General features: G+C 39.2%; 1 protein-coding gene across 1 annotated transcript in view; it reads left to right on the forward strand.

The window, feature by feature from the left end:
• The window catches only part of LOC142139400 (EF-hand calcium-binding domain-containing protein 6-like), a 101,059-nt gene that overhangs the window by 32,177 nt on the left and 52,951 nt on the right, over window positions 1–15,931 (forward strand). Inside the window, exons 10-12 of the mRNA XM_075196975.1 lie at window positions 2,689–2,796; window positions 4,946–5,011; window positions 15,740–15,850. Of these exons, the coding sequence (XP_075053076.1) occupies window positions 2,689–2,796; window positions 4,946–5,011; window positions 15,740–15,850 (285 nt within the window). The remainder of the gene's footprint in view (window positions 1–2,688; window positions 2,797–4,945; window positions 5,012–15,739; window positions 15,851–15,931) is intronic.

The raw sequence follows: 15,931 nt of genomic DNA on the forward strand, positions 1-15,931 counted from the left end.
GTCTTTGCCCTGATCCTGTTAGTGGCGTCCACACTAGTCGGCACAGGTTCAGCCTCCTTTCTTCACGCAACAGCGAGAGAGCTGCTGAGCATGCACTGTACTATACAGCAGTCGCGGCGCTGTCAAAGAAGCGCCTGCGGCGGTGCTGTATACGCTTCTTTGACAGCGCCGCGGCTGCTGTATAGTACAGTGCCGTATGTAGGAAAACTTTGTTAGGGGAGGGGTGCGTGCGCCGCTGACTCTCTCCACTCTATCTGTGCTCTGGTAGTCACTTTTACCTCTTTGCCTGTGCACCTGCTCTCTGCTAAGTTTGTAATTTTTGTACTTTTTGCACCTTATTTGTCCTTTTTGAAACTATTGCACTTTGTTTTTGTACTGCCTGTATACTGTGTATTGTTACCCTGTACTGTAGTCCCATACTCTATGTATGGTGCTGCAGATCCTTTCCTGGCGGTCCACAGCGCCATACACCTTAATAATCAATAATAATAATAATAATTTGTATAGTTTGTGTAACAGGATGAGCCGCCTATGCCACCCTGTCTGTTATTGCTGGAAACCGGCTGGGTTTACATTGAAACCGTTCCCTTTCGTTATCCCAAATACGCCCTCTAACCGCAGTAGGAGGGGCTTACAAATGCTGCCACCACTGGACTCCTTACCGGCATCCAGAACCGTGTTTCTTCTGGGTAACTGACACTGCTAATGTACCCTGTTGCTGTTGTACCTGGGCTGGTACCAGTGACCTCTTCCTATGGATCAGGGTTGCTGTGGATGGATGGCCTATCACACTGGGCAGAGCTGCTGGGTAGCGGGGAGAGCGGTGGTACCGGAAAGCTGGGTCCAAATCTCAGAACAGCTGGGAACGGATTAGAGTTGGATCTGTAGGTCACAGGGATAGACAAGTTTCCAAGCAGGTCTATGAACAATTGATGTTTAGTTGCTTACCCTGGTTGAAAGTACCAGTGAGCAGGTCAGATGAAACAAGAAGAACAATTTTCAACACAAAACAGTGCTTTTTATACAGTTTTTGGATACAGCCCCACAGGGTAAGCCAGCCCCCTGAGGCAGGGCCGGATTAACCATAGGGCTAACTGGCCTACAGCCCAGGGGCCTATGGCATCCAGGGGGCCCTTGAAAGTGCTCAGCAGCAGTTTTGATCAGTATCAGTGCTGCTGAGCACTTTCACTGCGGTCCTTCTCCAGCACGCTGTAGTCTCCTTACTGAGTCTCACTCTCACGAGATCTCCTCAGTAAAGAGCATACAGTGTGCCGGAGAAGGAGGTAAGTGCCAGGGGAAGGGGGGCTCGGATCACGGGGAGGGGGTGGCCCTCACAGGGGAACGGAGGCCCCCTTAGCCCAGGGGCCTCCATTCCCTTAATCTGGCCCTGCCCTGAGGTCTGAACTATTTTTAGAATCAAGATGCAATGTTTTTACGCAAACATGGATTTACATGCAGTGCAAAGCTAACAGTATTTAAACTTATCTGTGATATCCTAAAACCTTGCTGTGATTTCCTGCTTCTTATTTTGGACACAGTGGACATCTGACAGCAGGGCCATTTTTTTTTTTTGCTCAGCGGGGGGGGGGGGGGGGGAATCCGGCACCGCAATCATGTGAGTATACAAATACTCACATGATCGTGGCGCTGGCGTCCCTCTTTCCCCCCTCCTGTTTGCACTGAATGCTGTGATTTCCTGCATCTTGTTTTAGACACAGGAAATCTAACAGCAAGTCTAGTTAAACCTTTCTGTGCCTTCAGGTGCTGGACCCTCACACATCAAAAGGTCTAATTAACAAGAGATTAACATGGGTACTTTCTTCAGACACTTGCAGAATACACATTCCCAAAGAAAAGTTACAAAACCCCAAACAAGTCATTTCCCTACCAAAATACACAAAAGACTTTCTCAACAAAGGCTTACAGCATCAGGTATATACCTCAGAAATAATACATTTCCTCAAGCAAAGTTAAAACTGAAAACAAATTTCTTCCTCTGGTCTCCTTTACCAATATACACACAATATCAAAAATAAGTACATTTGCAATTATATAAATAAGCGTCATGGGCTATTTCCTTTAAATACATTTTTACCATAACTTATTTATAGTGATCCAGTCACCGTTTGCTTTTTTATTTTCATAATATGGCTGTGACTAAAACTGTTAATGCCTGCACTTGCACATTTGTCCACCAGGTGGCACTAAAGACTGTATTACTGTTATGCTGGCAACGTCCAAGTTGCATATGATGGAACATAAAGAGTAGCACATTTATAAATGTTCATTGTAGCACAACAGGTGCAGCAAACTTGTATTTGAAAATGTGCAGTTTTCTCCATTGTGACTGTTTTCAGATATTGATCTTGACAAAGGACGGGGTTTATCGCACCAAAATTTTTACAACAAATTTAGAAAATCTTGCAGATATACAACATTTTACGTAACAAAATAACAGCACACATGTTGACAGTCAGTGACAATTGTAAAACAGCAGCACAAGTGTTGTATCATATTGATTTTGAGAAATATTTAGAAGGGGTGCAGCAGTTGTATAATTCATCGTCAGGTTCTGGATGAATTTTGTAGCCACTATTTTGGCACGATTTGAAATAACTGTATTAAATCAGTATATTTCTGCCTGTGACCCTGTTCCTCCATGAGGGTAATATTGCTGATTGCTTTCAGATTCCATCGGGACGGTGCCAATAGCCCGCTGTCTACACTGACTGCAGTGGAAGCCAGAATCACCAACCTCTTCCAGGCAGACTTTCTAGCGCTGCTGGCAACTTTTGAGTAAGTTTAGTGATGACACTGTGTATGTGAGCAGTGGGCCCATTAGGGTTATATTGAGGTGACTTAGAATTAGTCTGACTTCCTATTATGGATACAAAATGCATATAGCGGATTCAATCTTATTAGCTCTCATCAGTGCAGGATGTGGGTTGATGGCGTTTGTAATGTACTTGTACTACAGAAACGTGGTTTGTTTCAAGAGAGAAGTGCACTAAACCTTCTCAGAACTTACTAACATCAACACCTGAATTAGAATGAACTGAAATAAATTTTTGTTAAAAGATGACAGAATGCACACCCTGGACCTGAATCATTAAGGAAAGCAAAATGAATGTAAGTTGAGTTTTTTGTAAAACGCACGTAAATTGGACATATGCACGTCTGTATTGGACAAGGAGAGGTAAAGGTACGCTTTGCTCTAACAGGTACGGCACGTCTAATACATATGTGGAATATAAAGTCCCAACTGAAAAAAAAAAAATCTATAAATGTCACCTGCTAATAATATAGTCATTAATGACAAAACATTAAAAACATATTTTTTTTGTTCATAAAATACATTTATTTGAATGTTTTGAATGTCTACTGTACAAAAAATGTGTTTTTACAGTTGCTCCTAATTTTAAACATATGTTCTAGCATGTTCTAGCATGTTCTAGCATGTTCTAGCATGTGTACGTGACTTGTAGCTGGTGCAAGAGATACAACAGAAAAACATGTATCTTTGAGATGCCCAAGGCTTGAATTGGACGTTGCTGTGTGTGCTCGAGCTTGGCATGTCCTTACTGTACATTGACTACGTGCATACGCCCAGTCTGCTCCCCGTCTTGCCCATGAAATCATAGACTGTAGTAAGGGTCCTTTGCGCACGCAAATGAATTGGATACAATTGCGTTCTCTGGCGTATGGGCATGTGCAAAACAATTTAATGCAAAATATGTGTGACCTGCCTGAAAATTGTATCTTCCAAAGCTGAAGACAGGGTAGGCTTATATGCCGCTAACCAGGGGCAACCTGGGCAGCGGTGCAGGGAGGCATCTGCCCCCCCGGGGCTGGTCCCATAGTGGGCTACTTTGGGCTGGGTCACTGAGCTACCTGCATTTTTTTTCCTGTAAAATGTTCCTAAGTCGAGTCTTTCCCCCCTAGCTAAAAGTTGCCAGCCCTCCCCTGCGCTAACCATGCTACGCAGGTGTCACACATGCCAAAGGCAGGTACCTCTGGAGCACATAGCAATTACAGGGTGTTTTAAGGGGGTTAGGAGTGGCATAGCGCTTCTGAAGCGCTAGACACACCCCATTGGCTTGACTACATCCATTGTGATATGAAGACAAGGTTTAGGTCGCCAGGCTAATACGATCATAGCGCCCCTCTCGCTTTCCCGGCCAGTCTAATGTGTGTTAGGTAAGAACTAAGTCTTCCTTCATTTAAAATCCGCCCCCCTCCCCTAGTTTTTCTGTTCCCTTGTTTTTGATATTCAGCTCTACTTGGCCTTTTAAAAGGGTGACCGCAATCTTTGTCACTCATTACATTTTCATTGAAATCAGATCTCTATAGCCGAACGGAAAAATGAATGAATTTCAGTTTATACCTCACCCTGTCACAATTTTACACCCCAAAAAATGTTGCGTCCCCCTCAAATGCTTTGCGTTCTAGGCTGAAGCCTAGTTAGCCTGTTGGATAACCAGACCCTGTGTGAAGATGCCTGTAACGTGACATGCCCATGCCACCTTTCGAATGAGGTGTGTCTGTGTCCCGATTAAGAATTGTTAAATGTTGGGAGGTATGTAAATAGGTATCATGGTGGTACATTTGTATATATGGGATAATGCACCCCCCCATATATAAGGATTGTAGAAGTTACAGAGAAGTTATGTGACCATAAAAAGGATGTAGACAAGGACATTTACACAGGCGACCATGGAAATCAAAAGTGACTTTTAATAGCTGTGCATTATTTTTTTATAATATAGGTCTTTCTGATGAACACTGAAGTGATGACATCAGAACATTTATAAAAATATTATGTACAGAAGTTTATACATATATTTACATTGCTTGCGTGTTACTATGAAGCTTTATAGTTCAAAGTAAATATTTTTGACCTACTGACACATATATAAGTAATCACTTCTCTTCCTTTTTTCTTTAGGAAAATTGATAAATTCAAAAGAAACATAATAAGTCAACAGGAATTCCGAGCAGCCATTGAAAGCAGGTATCTTGATTTCAAATAAAAGCTCTAATTAAAGTTGTCTATAGATGTGTGTTTTCTGTCTATCCCCTGTCATCTTCACTAGTAACACCATCCACAGCCATCTCCTCCCTGATTGATACAAACAATCCCCAACCTATTACCCTAAATTGGGCTAGTAATGGGAGAGATTTTCTGAGCAAATTAAATCTTTTGCCAGGTTGAGCAGCGGAGCTCTGAGTCGGTGTTCCCGGTGGTGTAATATCCTGGGGCCTGATTCATTAAGGATCTTAAATGAAGAGGATTCTTATTTCGGTCTCCTGGACAAAACCATGTTACATTGTAAGGGGTGCAAATTAGTATTCTGTTTTGCACAAAAGTTAAATACTGACTGTTTTTTCATGTAACACACAAATACTTAATAGCTTATTTGTACACTGAAATTTAAAGTTGATATATGAAAAAAACAGTCAACTTATGTGCAAAACAGAACACTCATTTGCACCCCTTGCATTGTAACATGGTTTTGTCCAGGAGACTGAAATAAGAATCCTCTTCATTTAAGATCCTTAATGAATCAGGCTCCTGATTATTATTATCACCTTTTATTTACATAGTGCCAACATATTAGGCAGCGTTTTGCTGAATATTATAGGGATGCTCACAGAGCAGGAAAACCCTAAAATCTCCAAACAATGCACATGTGACATAAATGTTCTCGTCGAAGTTAATAAAACCCATACTGGGCTGAGCAGGTAAACAGTAATATAGGTCTCTATGCCATCCTAGAAGTGGGACTCTGTGGGAAGGAAATGGGGGGGTCACTGAGGGGTCTGTACAGTTGTGGTTCCGCAGTCACAGTGCAGTCCAGTAATGGGATGTCTGAGGAGTGGGTGCCTATGTGCAGTCTAGTTATCCAAGGAGTCACCCTGAAATGGCCAATGTCGCTGGCAATGTTGTCTGTGTATTGGGGGTCCTGGACATGTTTGCTGACAATGAGGTCTCTCTAAGATGTAGCCAGCAATGTGGTATAATCTTGTGGAGGCCCAAAGACGCTTGTCCTAGGAACCTGTATGGTGTTAAGCAGCGCCCTAGGCCTGTCTGTCCGCATGTCTGTCTATCCCCATGTTGGGTAGTGATAGTATCAGAGCACTATATCTGTCATTTGACTTAGTACACTTAAGACATGAATATATTGATACATGTAAGATGTCTCTATGTATAATGTGGGTATATTTAGTATGTTGGTAATATTTGTATACATGGATATATCTCTGTAGGCACAGGCTTTTAAGGCCCATACAACACTGATATTTATTTCTGAGTATTTCCACCCCCTCATAGTCTTTCCCTGCTGCTCCTCTGCCTTCCTCTGCACTGTCTCACAACCTCTGTCTCCTTGATTCCCACTATTGTCTCCTAATCCTGTCATTGTCTCAGTGTTACATCACTGTCTCCCATTCAGCTCACATGCATAGCAGCCATTGTTGGGAGTGTGGAGAACTGACATAAAAAAATGAATGTTTTATAGGGATGCTTTGCTCATTCAAAATAAAGCCTGTTGTATGTTAAGAACATGTCTGACTAGTTTCCTAGTTCAGCTGCCCTATGCCGCCAGTATACAGGGACACCTTGGCTATACATAGATAATAGGGATAAATAGCTGTGGGAGAATTGTGTATTTCCCAAGTGACTGAACCATTCAATGGCCAATCACTTGTATTGTAATATATGTCTGACGGCCTGTGGAATGAATACCTATGCATTATGTAATGTAGTTTTCTGGTAAAAATGCTATAGAATACACATACTATATTACATATAGTATAAATAGTATAGTATACACATACTATATTACATGTAGTATAAATAAAATAGTATACACATACTATATAACATGTAGTATAAATAGTATAGTATAAACACACTATATGACATGTAGTATAAATAGGATAGTATACACACACTATATTACATGTAGTATAAATAGTATAATATACACATACTATATTACATGTAGTATAAATAGTATAGTGTACACATACTATAGTACATGTAGTATAAATAGTATAGTATACACATACTATAGACTATAGTATGTGTATACTATACTATTTATACTACATGTAATATAGTATGTGTATACTATACTATTTATACTACATGTAATATAGTATGTGTATACTATACTATTTATACTACATGTACTATAGTCTATAGTACATGTAGTATAAATAGTATAGTATACACATACTATATTACATGTAGTATAAATAGGATAGTATACACACACTATATTACATGTAGTATAAATAGTATAATATACACATACTATATTACATGTAGTATAAATAGTATAGTGTACACATACTATAGTACATGTAGTATAAATAGTATAGTATACACATACTATATTACATGTAGTATAAATAGTATAGTATACACATACTATATTACATGTAGTATAAATAGTATAGTATACACATACTATAGACTATAGTATGTGTATACTATACTATTTATACTACATGTAATATAGTATGTGTATACTATACTATTTATACTACATGTAATATAGTATGTGTATACTATACTATTTATACTACATGTACTATAGTCTATAGTACATGTAGTATAAATAGTATAGTATACACATACTATATTACATGTAGTATAAATAGTATAGTATAGTACATGTAGTATAAATAGTATAGTATACACATACTATATTACATGTAGTATAAATAGTATAGTATACACACACTATATTACATGTAGTATAAATAGTATAGACACACTATATTACATGTAGTATAAATAGGATAGTATACACACACTTTATTACATGTAGTATAAATAGTATAGTATACACACACTATAGTACATGTAGTATAAATAATATAGTATATACATACTATATAACATGTAGTATAAATAGTATAGTATACACATACTATATTACATGTAGTATAAATAGTATAGTATACACATACTATAGTACATGTAGTATAAATAGTATAGTATACACATACTATATTAAATGTAGTATAAATAGTATAGTATACACATACTATATTACATGTAGTATAAATAGGATAGTATACACATACTATATTACATGTAGTATAAATAGTATAGTATACATATATACTATATTACATGTTGTATAAATAGTATAGTATACACACACTATAGTACATGTAGTATAAATAATATAGTATATACATACTATATTACATGTAGTATAAATAGTATAGTATACACATACTATATTACATGTAGTATAAATAGTATAGTATACACATACTATAGTACATGTAGTATAAATAGTATAGTATACACATACTATATTAAATGTAGTATAAATAGTATAGTATACACATACTATATTACATGTAGTATAAATAGGATAGTATACACATACTATATTACATGTAGTATAAATAGTATAGTATACATATATACTATATTACATGTAGTATAAATAGTATAATATACACATACTATATTACATGTAGTATAAATAGTAGGGATGAGCGCACTCGGATTTATGAAATCCGAGCCCACCCGAACGTTGCGGATCCGAGTCGGATCCGAGACAGATCCGGGTATTGGCGCCAAATTCAAAAGTGAAACTGAGGCTCTGACTCATAATCCCGTTGTCGGATCTCGCGATACTCGGATCCTATAAATTCCCCGCTAGTCGCCGCCATCTTCACTCGGGCATTGATCAGGGTAGAGGGAATGTGTGTTAGGTGGTCCTCTGTGCTGTTTAGTTCTGTGCTGTTTAGTTCTGTGCTGTTTAGTTCTGTGCTGTTTAGTTCTGTGCTGTGCTGTGCTGTGCAGTGCTGTGCAGTGCTGTGCAGTGCTGTGCAGTGCTGTGCTGTGTTCTGCAGTATCAGTCCAGTGGTGCTGTGTGCTGTGCTCTGTCCTTCTGAGGTCAGTGGTGCTGCTGGGTCCTGTGCTGTGTCCTGTTCAGTCCAGTGGTGCTGTGTCCTGTGCTCTGTGCTTCTAAGGGCATAGTTATTTCCCCATTATTCCCAAGTTTTTAAAAAATAAAAGAAAAGTAAAAAAAAATAAAAAATTAGAAATTAAAAAAAATATATATAATTATAACCAAATGTGCAAAACCAATCCAGCAGTATAAGTCCATTGGTACTGCAATATTACCAAGTTCACACATTCTGCAGTATCAGTCCAGTGGTGCTGTGTCCTGTGCTCTGTCCTGCTGAGTTCCGTAGTGCTGCTGGGTCCTGTGCCGTGTCCTGTTCAGTCCAGTGGTGCTGTGTCCTGTGCTCTGTGCTTCTAAGGGCATAGTTATTTCCCCATTATTCCCAAGTTTTTAAAAAGTAAAAAAAAAGTAAAAAAAAATAAAAAATTTAAAAAAAAATAAAAAAATATAATAATTATAACCAAATTTGCAAAACCAATCCAGCAGTATAAGTCCATTGGTACTGCAATATTACCAAGTTCACACATTCTGCAGTATCAGTCCAGTGGTGCTGTGTCCTGTGCTCTGTCCTGCTGAGTTCCGTAGTGCTGCTGGGTCCTGTGCCGTGTCCTGTTCAGTCCAGTGGTGCTGTGTCCTGTGCTCTGTGCTTCTAAGGGCATAGTTTTTTCCCCACTATTCCCAAGTTTTTTAAAAATTAAAAAAAAGTAAAAAAAAATAAAAAATGTAAAAAAAAAAAAAATATATAATAATTATAACCAAATTTGCAAAACCAATCCAGCAGTATAAGTCCATTGGTACTGCAATATTACCAAGTTCACACATTCTGCAGTATCTTGTGCTACATATAATGGAGACCAAAAATTTGGAGGATAAAGTAGGGAAAGATCAAGACCCACTTCCTCCTAATGCTGAAGCTGCTGCCACTAGTCATGACATAGACGATGAAATGCCATCAACGTCGTCTTCCAAGCCCGATGCCCAATCTCGTAGTACCGGGCATGTAAAATCCAAAAAGCCCAAGTTAAGAAAAAGTAGCAAAAAGAGAAACTTTAAATCATCTGAGGAGAAACGTAAAGTTGCCAATATGCCATTTACGACACGGAGTGGCAAGGAACGGCTTAGGCCCTGGCCCGTGTTCATGACTAGTGGTTCAGCTTCACCCACGGATCTTAGCCCTCCTCCTCCTCCCCCCCCCTACAAAAAATTGAAGAGAGTTATGCTGTCAGCAACAAAACAGCAAACAACTCTGCCTTCTAAAGAGAAATTATCACAAATCCCCAAGGCGAGTCCAAGGGTGTTGGTGGTTGTCAAGCCTGACCTTCCCATCACTGTACGGGAAGAGGTGGCTCGGGAGGAGGCTATTGATGATGTAGCTGGCGCTGTGGAGGACCTTGATGATGAGGATGGTGATGTGGTTATTGTAAATGAGGCACCAGGGGGGGAAAAAGCTGATGTCCATGGGATGAAAAAGCCCATCGTCATGCCTGGTCAGAAGACCAAAAAATGCACCTCTTCGGTCTGGAGTTATTTTTATCCAAATCCAGACAACCAATGTATGGCCATATGTAGCTTATGTAAAGCTCAAATAAGCAGGGGTAAGGATCTTGCCCACCTAGGAACATCCTCCCTTATACGTCACCTGAATAACCTTCATAGTTCAGTGGTTAGTTCAGGAACTGGGGCTAGGACCCTCATCGGTACAGGGACACCTAAATCCCGTGGTCCAGTTGGATACACACCAGCAACACCCTCCTCGTCAACTTCCTCCACAATCTCCATCAGATTCAGTCCTGCAGCCCAAGTCAGCAGCCAGACTGAGTCCTCCTCAATACGGGATTCATCCGAGGAATCCTGCAGCGGTACGCCTACTACTGCCACTGCTGCTGTTGCTGCTGTTAGTCGGTCATCTTCCCAGAGGGGAAGTCGTAAGACCGCTAAGTCTTTCACAAAACAATTGACCGTCCAACAGTCGTTTGCCATGACCACAAAATACGATAGTAGTCACCCTATTGCAAAGCGTATAACTGCGGCTGTAACTGCAATGTTGGTGTTAGACGTGCGCCCGGTGTCCGCCATCAGTGGAGTGGGATTTAGAGGGTTGATGGAGGTATTGTGTCCCCGGTACCAAATTGGGTACCGGGGCCACCACACTACGCAGTCAAGATAGATAGATGCGTATTGCGTATCATAGATAAAGTACATTCAGTGGTGTGGGGCAAATTGAAAAATATTCAAAATGCACTGACATTATCAAAAACAAGAGGTTGTCACACGCTAAAACTCCAACATGTATATGATGGAGAGGATGGAGGAGCAGCCGTATGTGTAGTGTAATGCAGATCTGTTGAAGGTTTTTTATATATTTTATTGTGGTGCCCAGTGCCCACTCCTCTACGCAGTCCAGGTACATTTATTGGTGCGAATCATAAAAGTTCAGGGTTTTTAAGATATTGTGGTGACCCACTCCTCTACGCAGTCCAGGTACATTTATTGGTGCGAATCATAAAAGTTCAGGGTTTTTAATATATTGTGGTGACCCACTCCTCTACGCAGTCCAGGTACAATTATTGGTGCGAATCATAAAAGTTCAGGGTTTTTAATATATATTGTGGTGACCCACTCCTCTACGCAGTCCAGGTACATTTATTGGTGCGATTCATAAAAGTTCAGGGTTTTTAATATATTGTGGTGACCCACTCCTCTACGCAGTCCAGGTACATTTATTGGTGCGAATCATAAAAGTTCAGGGTTTTTAATATATATTGTGGTGACCCACTCCTCTACGCAGTCCAGAAAGATACCTTGTTGCAACGTTTTGGACTAATAACTATATTGTGAGGTGTTCAGAATACACTGTAAATTAGTGGAAATGCTTGTTATTGAATGTTATTGAGGTTAATAATAGCCTAGGAGTGAAAATAAGCCCAAAAACTTGATTTTTAAACTTTTTATGTTTTTTTCAAAAAAAATCCGAATCCAAAACCTTAAATCCGAACCGAGACCTTTCGTCAAGTGTTTTGCGAGACAAATCCGAACCTCAAAAATAACGAAAATCCGGATCCAAAACACAAAACACGAGACCTCAAAAGTCGCCGGTGCACATCCCTAATAAATAGTATAGTATACACATACTATAGTACATGTAGTATAAATAAAATAGTATACACATACTATATAACATGTAGTATAAATAGTATAGTATAAACACACTATATGACATGTACTATAAATAGGATAGTATACACACACTATAGTACATGTAGTATAAATAGTATAGTATACACATACTATAGTACATGTAGTATAAATAGTATAGTATACACATACTATATTACATGTAGTATAAATAGTATAGTATACACATACTATATTACATGTAGTATAAATAGTATAGTATACACACACTATATTACATGTAGTATAAATAGTATAGTATACACATACTATATTACATGTAGTATGAATTGTATAGTATACACATACTATATTACATGTAGTATAAATAGTATAGTATACACACACTATATTACATGTAGTATAAATAGTATAGTATACACACACTATATTACATGTAGTATAAATAGTATAGTATACACACACTATATTACATGTAGTATAAATAGTATAGTATACACATACTATATTACATGTAGTATAAATAGTATAGTATACACATACTATATTACATGTAGTATAAATAGTATAGTATACACATACTATAGTACATGTAGTATAAATAGTATAGTATACACATACTATATTACATGTAGTATAAATAGTATAGTATACACATACTATATTACATGTAATATAAATAGTATAGTATACACATACTATATTACATGTAGTATAAATAGTATAATATACACATACTATATTACATGTAGTATAAATAATATAGTGTACACAGTCACAAACTATATTACATGTAGTATAAATAGTATAGTATACACATACTATATTACATTAAGTATAAATAGTATAGTATACACATATAAACCACTGCATTCATTTCAAGTAAGAAGTCTGAGTCCATTAAATGTGTTTAAAAATACTATCACGAGATGCATTGTATAAAAAATATATGTATTTGTGTAAATAATGGGGTGAGATCACAGGATTGTATTTGGAACATTGTAATAAATTCAGGTGTCTTTGGCCTGACAATATCTGAGTCTATGTTTAGACAGTTTAGATCAGTAGCAAGACCAGGGGCGGATCTAGAAAAGTATCCTACCCGGGGCGATTTAGGGGGGAGGGGGCGATTTAGGCCCCTGCCCCGTTTTTGACTTCAAGGCTGCCGGCGGCTGCCGGCGGCTGCACAATATGTGCAGGTCCGCTCGGCAGTGACAATGTGCTGCTCGGCTGCTCTAACACAATCAGAGCAGCCGGGCAGCACACTGTCACTGCCGAGCGGACCTGCACATATTGTGCAGCCGCCGGCAGCAAGCCCCTGCTAGGGGGGGCGATCGCCCCGATCGCCTTCCCCCCTGGATCCGCCACTGAGCAAGACCGAGGCTACTTGGGGAAATAGATTTGTATAGAGAAGTGAACTGTTCCCATGATGGTCTGATCTGTACATTGAAAATAAAAGAGGGTTATAGCCATTATTGTATTGTTTACATCATAATTTGAGTGTGGTCTTAAACCTCGCACTGAAAGATAATATAGATGTTCTCAATGCACATATCAATTTGTTCATAGACCAGTGTTTCCAATGTATGGTAAAGTCTGGGAAGAATGAGGAATAAAGCTTACGTAACTGATTTTCCACTTAGATTGAGTCATGTATTACTATTATATTCCTTACTTCTAGGGTTTAAAGTCACAACAGGTGAACTAGCCATGACAGACTAGACTCATCTAGGATATCTTATTACACATTTCAAAATGCAAATTCATTAGTTTAGTAAATTCGCCATATATCGAATATTGCTGTTTCCAATAACTTATTGATAATTAAATACTGGTTTGTTTTTTGTATCTCAACCAGAAATAATCCCTAAACTAGCTTCATTTTGACCCATTTTGCCCTAAATATCTGCAGTCCGCAATTGTCTACTAATTCCACAAGTACTTTCTTACCAGACCCGTGTTCTGGCAATTGCCTGTTTATCAGAGACAATTCATACATATCTCCAGGCAGGGCCGATGCTAGGGTCCATGGTGCCCTAGGCAAAATCGGCGCCCTCTCCCCCCCCCCAGCAAAAATCGGCGCCCTCCTCCCTTCTCCCCCCTCACCCCGTCTTTTCTTACCTTGTCTCACCACCGCCGCCTCTCTACTCCGTCTCCTCCCCTCCACTCACTGACACTAGTGAGTGGAGGGGAGGAGACGGAGCAGAGAGGCGGCGGTGGTGAGCAATAGCCTCTTCCCCCCCTCCCCGTCCATCTGATGCTGTGCGGCGGCCGTGACAGGTATGGTCAGCGGTCGCCGCACAGTTTTAAAATTAATTTCCAGTTCTGTGGCGCCCTCCAGAGCCCGGCGCCCTAGGCAAGTGCCTAACCTTGCCTAATGGAGCGCCGGGCCTGTCTCCAGGAGATAGACTTCAATAGATCCAATATTATTACATGTTGGCTATTTTCATTCCGGCAGATTTTATATTCATTTTATTTAAGTGTGAGCTGAACATAAAGCCCCCAAACCAGACGTCTCCGCTGCTCCCTATTATCTGTCATTTTTATGTAATAAACTTATATTGCTCAGCACAAACAAATACATCTACAACACACAGTTCCACTGAGGCCTTTTAAGTTCTTACATTTCTTTACTCACTTTAATTTCATACAGCCTATAACTCTAAGGGGTAATGCGTCTAACGTTTAAGATCTGTGTGCGCTTCTATAATTGCATTAAGTGTATTACCATATTTTATTGTGCAGGGCTATATACCATGTATGTACAATATAGGAATTAAACAAAATGTCTTTTACATGCTAATCAGCTTCTACCACTGTGATATACATAACTTTATAGAACATTTAAGAAACTGGGCCATTTCGTCCTGAGAAAGACATTTATGTCTACACCCATGACAGGGAATCTTTCTGTATTTTTACAAAGGTCTATTTTATTTACATAAATCTGTCAAAGTGATGAACAGTCTGCAGGATGAGCTGAATAGTCATTTCTGGCATAGTATTCTTCACTCTTGCCACAAGTAAAGAAACTCACCGCTATTCCCATCCCCTTCTCAACCTTCTTCCCCCAAAAGTCAGCTGTTCATTATCAGCGCCTTCAGATACTGAATGAAGCCTTGTTCATCAATCATTATTTTCTTAAGTCATCCTGAATTATGCCTGTGTTTTAGGGATTATGCTTAAACTCTGCTCCGGGGATGAAAAAAAAACCTTATTTGCTATTGAATAAATACAGCCACTTTTGAAATATTCCTTGGCCAGAATTCTTTAGAGCTTTTATAATATCCTTTCCAAATTCACTTCTTTTTGTCATGAAAAGCAATGTTTTTGTAAATTTTCTTTCATGCCAAACAGGACGACTGAAAAGCCTTTTGAAGTGTTAGCTTGTTTAAGCAATACCAGTGTTTTAGGCTAATGAATGCGGTCTTACAGAGGACAATCTGACATGGTTCTGTGCGCTGCTATCTACCGGCCAAGCTCTGTGTGAGGGTCCTGGGCTTGAAATTCTTTCACTGCTGAAAAACCTGATTAACCTCTGATATTCACGTGGGTGCTCTCGATGGTGCGGGCGATGTGGTAATGGCAGCCATATGTTTGGCTTATTCTAGGTGCATGCAAGTCAAGCAGACAATTAGAGTGATTGGCACTAACTTCTCTTTCAGGTTTAGTGTGGAGATTACTGATGAAGACTTTGAGCAGCTACTTGACAGAATCCCCCTTGACGAAGATGGGAATGTCAGATACTCGCACTTCATGGCAATGTTTGATTCTCGGTAATTAATGTCTTCTGTTGATCTATTATTTGCATGTAGTGTGTGCTTAGAATACATTTGCTACTAGCAATAATTTAGGCA

The sequence above is a fragment of the Mixophyes fleayi genome, chromosome 1 (assembly GCF_038048845.1).
Source record: "Mixophyes fleayi isolate aMixFle1 chromosome 1, aMixFle1.hap1, whole genome shotgun sequence".
In the NCBI taxonomy this organism is placed as follows: Eukaryota; Metazoa; Chordata; class Amphibia; order Anura; family Limnodynastidae; genus Mixophyes; species Mixophyes fleayi.